This window comes from Vanessa cardui, chromosome 21 (assembly GCF_905220365.1).
Source record: "Vanessa cardui chromosome 21, ilVanCard2.1, whole genome shotgun sequence".
Classification (NCBI taxonomy): Eukaryota; Metazoa; Arthropoda; class Insecta; order Lepidoptera; family Nymphalidae; genus Vanessa; species Vanessa cardui.
This window is the reverse complement of record NC_061143.1, coordinates 4947196-4955889: the sequence shown is the minus strand read 5'-3', so window position 1 is coordinate 4955889 and position 8694 is coordinate 4947196. Positions and strand designations below refer to the sequence as shown.

Genomic DNA, 8694 nt, shown 5'->3' with positions numbered 1-8694 from the left:
TCTTAGTTCCCAAGGGTAGTGGCGCATTGACGATGTAAGGAACAGGTAGTTAATATTTTTTACAACGTCATTGTCTATGGGTGATGGTGACCACTTACCATCAGGTGGCCCATATGCTCGTCCACAAACCTATTCCATAAAAAAAAGAATTTATAAATATTAATTTAAGCATATAGAAAAATCAATGAGTTCATACTCGCATATATGAACGTAAAAAAATACATATACATTAAGTAGTTTTTTTCAATTATTATGATTTATTTATATTTAATAGAAGCTTATAGAAGACGATAAATAATTATACGAATATAATCTCACGTTAATTTTAAAATTTGGTGAAACTATCAATTTGACGTGTTAGGTGACAGTCACATTGATCCACATATTTATTGAAAGTTTTTACTTAAGGTACTGTAATAAAAGTCCTTTTAAATTTTGTAGAAAATAAATATTAATAAATTATATTTTATTAGCTAACTTAAATGCTAAAAATATAATTTTATTTTAAAACGAATTGTTTTATGATTTTAAATACAAATAACGTTTTTATTTATACGAAGGCAACACTGTTTATGAGCTATTAGTGTGTGTCAGTGTGTGATTGTGATGTGAACAGTCGTCGAATAAAATTGATAAAGTTTGTTTTGTCTGAGAAGTATGAATATCATTTTACAAAATTTCTAGTCGTCATGAGATAATATATTATTAAAATTAAAAAAGTATCATAGCTATAGATGAAACCAAAATAATCGATGGAATCGGGTCGTGTTCGATATTAAAAATGAGAAGTGTTCTTGGATTACTGATTGTCACACGCGATTCTATCTCCAAGTAGAAAAATTGTATTTTCTTGAAAGAATCGTTATATGTACGCAGCGGGAATGACAATAATGGCAGTGTCTGTTGGCGAAATTTGCGAGAACACCAAGCTGGCACGGGAAATGGCATTGATGGGAAACTATGAATCGGCTTTGGTGTATTACGAAGGGACAGTGCAGATGATCCACAGACTCCTGATTACGATCGCGGACCCCACACGAAAGTCCAAGTGGCAATTGGTATGTACAGCATTTACTAACAGTATGCTATTGTATACCTAAATTATATTTTGGTACATAATGTTAACCTTGTATATAGTGTCATTTCCTTATATGATATCTCAGTTAATTAGTTTCGCATAATACGGAAGGCCACCCGCGTTCTATAATGGTATTCTTAGATGGTTTGTTTACAGTTGATTTGTAGTACTTTACCTATACTAGCAATATGAATAGGTAAACAATGAATTCTGTGTAAGTTTTCTATATTTGGAAATTAACTCCATTTAACAAAACTGATTTACTTCAATTAGAATAATATATGTAAATTGTATGATAAGTTTATATTTATGCAAATTGTACCATAGTGCTTAAGCAATTTTATAGAAAACAATTTCTTATCACATGAACATAAATAAAGATTGACAAAATATAAGTTGAATAAATGACGTCATAAAATCACCGAATAATATTAAATCGAATAATTTGAATATAACAGACATGTAAGATCATATAATTTTTTTTGTGTAATTGACCTTTTGATCTTCCAACTTTAACTGCCGCTAAGTTCATTGTATCATTGATTCATCGCAATTGTAACTATTTAACTCAACCGAGGTCAATGCTACCAGAACTGAGTCAGTCAGACACAAATACATCTTACAAATGAGTAAGTTAGCGAATATACAAAGGATCCCTCACCAAGCATGTCCTCACCTCTTTCTTTGTAGATAAATAAAAAAAATAATGTGTGTCATTGACCCATGTTTCATAAGCCTGTAAAGTCAACGTTTATGTAAATATTTTCTGAGTATAGTTTCAAAGCATTATTAAATTTAACTAAACACGCTAAATCAACTTAATTTATTCTTTTGTTTTAAACAAACTTGCTTAATGTGGGATTTAATTATAATACAAAATAAACAGTTACCTAAATAAGTGTGTATTAGGTACATAGTTGACTGCACTCACAAATAAATAAGTAGATTATATATTTATACAAAATATGTTTAAATTGATTTATGTAACTTTTGTATTATTGAACCCACGGGCAGCAGGACTTTGAGTAAGTTAGATTTTATATCATGCGCTTTTCAGTTAATACTATGTTTCATACACAGCCAAATACTTCTGTGTTCCAGTTTTAGGTGTGCAAACTAAGAAAACATACGCAATTGCTTACTAGTATTCATTATTATTACTGAAAACATAAAAGTGCAGTGGTAATCAGCTATGCTAACTTATTTACAAATGTTTACCTTATATTTTTTTTTATTTTGAAACTTAAAATTTTTATGCTATAAAGAAAAAGTACTACATTTTTTAAATATTTCTATCTATTACTTTATGGAATGCTTTATGCTTCAGTTATATATTGGGTATAAACTATTTTCAAAAACTGATAATGTTTTATCAATTCTGTGTGAAAAATTCCTTTAGATGGTTGCGCATAGTATACATATGTCTGTTAATTTCAAACCAAGTTGTGGTTGTAAGCTAATTAGTTTATATGAAAACATTATAAGTATATGATAGAGTTGTTAGTGATGGATAAAAATGAATAATGGAACAACAGTCTGGTGTTGAGAAAAATTATTATGAATTTGTCAGGTATCAAAGTTTTGCCATATTCGTCATGTTAAACATTGTTTAATAATTAATTGATAACATTCAAATTGGACAAGTTAAGAGATCACTATTATAATTTTTATGCAATTTTTTATATCTTCCTATGTTAGTTTCTCTCTGTAATAAGAAATGGTCAATAGAATAATATCCAATAAAATCCAATAACTCAAACTTTACAAATTCAATAAAAAATCTACAACTATGAGATATATGGCAAATCAGTACACCAAGTCATTCTACACTTGTGTCCCACATGCAGCTCTGGAAAATATATGACGATATGTTATTGTTAGTTCTAGTTATCAATTAATGATAACCACAATCTACCTCAAGGAGTATTAATTACGTGTCACAAAGATACAGAGGCGCCAAATGGTTTCTTTAGATAATTAAAATATGTAGATTCAAGTGTGCTACTTTGGTTTTCGTATCAGTTAAGTTCTTATGATAACTCGTCCGTAGTTGGGTAGATCTCGATTTATCAACGATTGGGCTATTAGGAGATAATGATAATTCGAGATAACTCTTTCACTTCCGGTTGATAATAATTGTATTTAAATCTAGAATCGTATAATCGACTACAGCAACGCGCTTTCAAAAACGGTTAGGTTAGTTCTTTGCCCTTTCGGCTAAACTGAGATGTAAGACATATTTTATATTCTATAAATATGTCTTACTTAGAATGAGATGTGCTTAAAAAATTACTGATACAATTATTCTTAATAGTATCAGTAATTAAGCCCTTTTATATAATGAATAATAAATGGCCTAATATTCCTAACTACCTGTCTAATCAGATAAAAAAATAAGTCCGGTTCAGGAACGAATCTACGGCTTATTACTTATTATTACTTATTAAAACGATACCTTACCTAATAAATATTTGTCTCAACTTCATTAATCATCATTGAATTTTAATTACGTTGCGCAAATAAAACAAGTTACTGGTACGCCTACATACTTATTTGTGACATATTTTCTAAGGTGAATAAATTAACACTCAAAATCGAAAGTATTTTGCATCTGCTGAACCACATATTTCGACTAAGGTGTAGAGTTTGTGAAATTGGTCTTGTAGAGTAAGGGCGTGTAGTGTTTTATATGGCTGTAAGTGGGATGATAACTTTTTGACAGTGCGAGTCATATGGTCTCGTCTTGGTAACATTTTACATTACTATGTTGTTTCCTCTTGTCACTGGCCGTGGCCAATCTATTTGACGTCTTTTCTTTCTATTCTCCTCTTATTTTATCATCAGGTCGTTCAAATCCATCTTTCTTGTATTCTCCTTCACTCACCCATCGATGTTTTCTATGGTCGTCCTATTCCTCAACCTCCCTCTACGTCCATCACTCTTTTAGTAATGTAACTCTTTCTCACATTTTGCAAGAAAATGATTTTAATTGAATATTTAATTTGAAAAAATATTACGCCCTATACTATATACGGTGAAAGGATGGCTGGTTAAATATTTACAAGATAAAAAAAATTCACAATAACATTTGCAAAATTTTTATTTATTACATTAGAAGTAAACATGAATGAATATAATGCCATTTATGCTAAAAATATACTTTGTTTTCTATACGTGTATTATTTATATTCAAGACGAACGTGACATAAAATCGTATGAGTATTAGTTCCTCCTACGTAAATTAACCAACTTGAAGATATTTAAAGTATAATGTTCATGAGGTTTCATCACTATTCACTATAAGAACTTCACTTTGTATCTAGATGAAATGTTTTAAATCGACTTACAGTCACACGCTATTTTATACGCCCTTTCTTCATATTTAATGATCATGTTGCATTTTACCCTTTGACATTTCAATTTTGTGTTATGCGGTGAGTTTCGAGTTCATACTCACAGAATAACCTTTCGTATACGAGTTCTTGCCCTAAACTTGTTTTCGCGTTATAGTGTCGTTAACATTAGGTTTAACTTGTATTTTTTAAAGGATTATTTTTTGAATATTTCTATCAGTGACAAGAACTATTTAAATATAATCTAGTCGTACTTTTATTCATAGGATACGTGTCCTATGAATAAAACACGTATCTTAAATAAATCTACATATAATCAATTCTTAATTAAAATACGAAGAAACTAAATGATTTTAGTTTATATGTGACTCAAATTTAATAAAACGTCTGGCGCCAACTTTCGTTATTGAACAAGTCAATGTAAATGTTCATTGCTTTAGCAAGCAAGCCCTTCTCTCTTGTTTAAGTTAATAAATGATCTTAATCTCACTGTTTCCTTATTAACTCAATACTGTCTTATTATTCTATAACGCTTACAACGACTTGTAGGAATAGAAGAATTGCTGACACATATACCAACCGCTTTGTATGTTAATTTTTTCAATACAAAACTTTATATTGCAGCAATAAAAAAAAGCAATTTAAATATGTAGGTTGTATTGTCACTATTACCAAAAATGGGAAATATCATTTCAGTTATGTGAGACTGGTTTGAAAGTTAGTTGCAAGATTTGACCTACGTTTACTCACATGTTATTTTTTTTAATAAACAGAGCACCACCTTGAACTACAACCACGAAATACTTATCACGTACGGTTCCTATAATTACTGTCGACTTCGAATCACTTTACACGTTTGCGTTTTAAACGCCATCGAAGTGATAAAAACACCATATCTATTTGAAATAAACGTCTAAAAATGCTTGGATTCTTGTATATACCTAATTCTTTTATTTTAAAATAATAAAAGTTAATCGTTTGTTTAATCATTGATTTGATTTTCACGACTGCAATTTTTATGAATACAAGCTATTGTTATAACATTTTGTAACAATAGTTTATAATTGCAAAGTCGTGGAAACCAACCGCCATACATAAAGTTTCCGTATATTTTTTTTCAATTTTATATAAAATTTCGTCGATTAAAATGTATAGTTTATAAATAGGTAATGTTTTTACAGAACACTTGTTTAAATGTCCTTGTGATTGCACGATATTTACAGAGTTTTTTTCCGAGTGAAACCAAACAAAAGCGTTTTACACCTGACTGAGTTTACTGTAACGTAACACTATAAATCCACTCGTGAAACCTTCAGGGTTATTGGTCTATTAATTAAAATATATCTGTGTCAATCTTTTAATGTTCAATTAGGTGATCCAATAATTTTTATATATACTCTTATTACAAGAAGTTAAGCAGTAAGTATTAGTAACAGCTTTAATCTTCAATGGATAGTTTGCCAATAGTTTTATGTGTATCATTGCAGGTGATATAATTCTTCGGTGGAGTTACAAGTACTTATAAAATACAGTCGTAGATAATTGGAGCTTAAGCTTTTTTGATATTCAAACAATTTTCACATAAAGTTTTCTTATTTATTGTTAGAAACTTACCATAAAACGCTTAGCTGATTTTCTCTTCAATTACGTTGACACATTTAGCTGTATCTTATAAACATACAATATAGAATCATTATACTCATATAGCCAATATCCATCTTAATGGAACGGGCTATCACGTGAAAGTTCCGACAAGCTGGTCAGTAGTTTTTGCGTGAATTGAGATAATACTGAAACAAAACTTTCTTCTCAAAGTAATGATGGCTTTTTTTAACGAAGTGGGAAGTTGTTTCCGATAAGGTATTACGGGACCTAAAATGATCGAATGGCGTGGATAATTGCTAATTAGAGATGGTTTTTATTGAACGAAATCGTAAAGCGTCCGTTGTTGTGTTGTTGATCCAGTTAATGTACTTCGAAATAGATTAGAACAGTTAAAGCTATGAGACGAAATAAAAATCTGCATATTTTAGTTTTTGGAGAATTATAATAAAATACAATATATCATAATATCATTAATTTTATCTTAATTTAGATGCTTAACGATGCAGATGAAATAACTATGTGAAGACGTAAAAAAATAGTAAAGTGTCTTACAAGTCTCATATCGTAATAGAATCGAAAGGAGCTTAAAAATATTTTTTTTACAGATACAATATTTGTTGATCCGAAACGGGTTTATTATTAGGTTCCATATAAAATACCTATATTATTGTTAAAAATAACCCTGAGCTGACTGATTCGCTGAATCATGGCCTATAGTTAGACCTCTAAATTGTAAAAAATATTAAAACCTCACGAATATCAGCTCTTATTTATTTTATTTATGGATAATTCATAGTCTATATAGTATATTTTGTTCTTTGTTTTATTTTGCTAAATAGTTCCAACTAACTTTTACATTGAAAAAATATCATATTGATTAATTGTTTTGTTTTTTTTTTTCTATGATTGACTTGTATATAGTTGTCATTCGAAATTTTATCAATTTCGGTTTATTTGTTTGGCTGTGACAGAGCACAGACCGACATACATATAAAGTTACTTTCAGATTTACTGCTAGCCAATAGTTGTGCCCGCACTTTCGTGTTTGTTTGAATTTCCCAAAAAAGTTATTGTGATAGTCTAAGTTACCACTCATCGCATACATACCTCATTACATCAGCTATATGTCATTTAAGGTCCAGCCTTTCCAAAGATTAGCCGGAACAAACTGACAGACTGACAAAACTTTTAAAAATGTTATTTTGATATTTATTCCGTGTATACACATACATTAAGTAAAAAGCGCTTTTTGTAATATTAAAACCAGACACTCCAATTTTATTATATTTATAGATATAAGTATAGATAATGATTTCAAAGAATGGGTCTTATAAATTTAATCGCTTGAATGTAAAACGCTCATCTACTATTAGACGTTCTATTCTTTGTCATCTTATTTTCCGGCAGCGGAACATCAAAGGCTAGAAAGTTAATAGTAGTTCATCAGTACACATTGTGTTGTTTTATTTTATAACTACATCTATACTACGGCTTTACCCGTGTTTGTTCTTCTCTACTTCGAATAAACTTCCAAGAAGATCAAAGATATTATTAAGAGTATAGTTTTATCACTGCCTTTTAAAGGACTTCAAAAAAGTGATAAAGTTTTAATTCGTCTGTATATGTTATGTGTGTTCACCTAAAACTTTTATTATATTCGTTTAGTTAATATAGATCCATAGTGGTCTCATCTCAAATACTTGCGTATATATTTTTTTGGGTAACGTTCTTTTTTTTAAATTACATTTGTTTTAGACTTTAATGTGTGTATATAGCATGTAATCCAACAGTACGATTACCGTGTGTGTTTTAGTATAAATGCCACTGTCTTTTAAATCGACTTTCACTCCCCTCGGGAATCAAAGGAATTAGTAAATGGACATGCCCCCGGGAAGAAATAGAAAACGAAATTGTATTGTTTCGATTTGCACTCGTGACTCTCTTCATTATTGTTCTATGAAAAGGCGACGTTCTCATATAATGAATTAATTATATACTTTTACTGCACAAGTCCGCTGTGTGTGATATCGTCGTGCACTTTTTCTCTTTCCATGAATTTGCATATTATCACGTAATGTTTCACACTTGAACAGGCACAATTTTATCATATGATCAACTCAATAATTTATTATACTTTAATAATCTCAGTGTCGTAAATAACGTCAGCCTATGTAAATATATAAATGAATGCTTTATTATGTTCGTAATCTGCGTTTACTTATCATCAGTGTATCTGATAGATTGAAGCTTTGTATATTTGTCGTTGGAAATTGAAGATATTGGGCATAGTTTAATCAACGTGCCATAAGTAATAAAAATAGGTTAGGTTACAGTGCACGTCGGACTTGAAGTTTGATAGGGCTTTGTGCAGCTCTGTCAGATAGATACCAACCACTCATCATTTATATTATAGCACTTATAATATATCAAGCAGAAGTACCGGTTTGAAGGGCAACTACAGGCACAAGGGACATAACGTCTTAGTTAAAACTATAGTGAAACATTGTTGATGTAAGGAATGATAGAATTTACGACGCTACTATCTAGGGGCTACCACTTACCATCAAGTGCCCCTGTTCTCGTCCGCCTATCTATGACATAAAAGTACTAACAAACAGACGAGACCACTGTCGGACAAAGTACTCAGTTTTTGGAGCA

The 8694-nt window shown here is 30.2% G+C and overlaps 1 protein-coding gene across 1 annotated transcript in view; it reads left to right on the top strand.

Annotated features, from left to right (window-relative positions):
- The first annotated feature begins 588 nt into the window (after positions 1-588).
- The window catches only part of LOC124538783 (katanin p60 ATPase-containing subunit A-like 1), a 37612-nt gene continuing 29506 nt past the window's right edge, over positions 589-8694 (top strand). Inside the window, exon 1 of the mRNA XM_047115978.1 lies at positions 589-1058. Coding sequence (XP_046971934.1) covers positions 867-1058 — 192 coding nt within the window. The 5' untranslated portion in view covers positions 589-866. The remainder of the gene's footprint in view (positions 1059-8694) is intronic.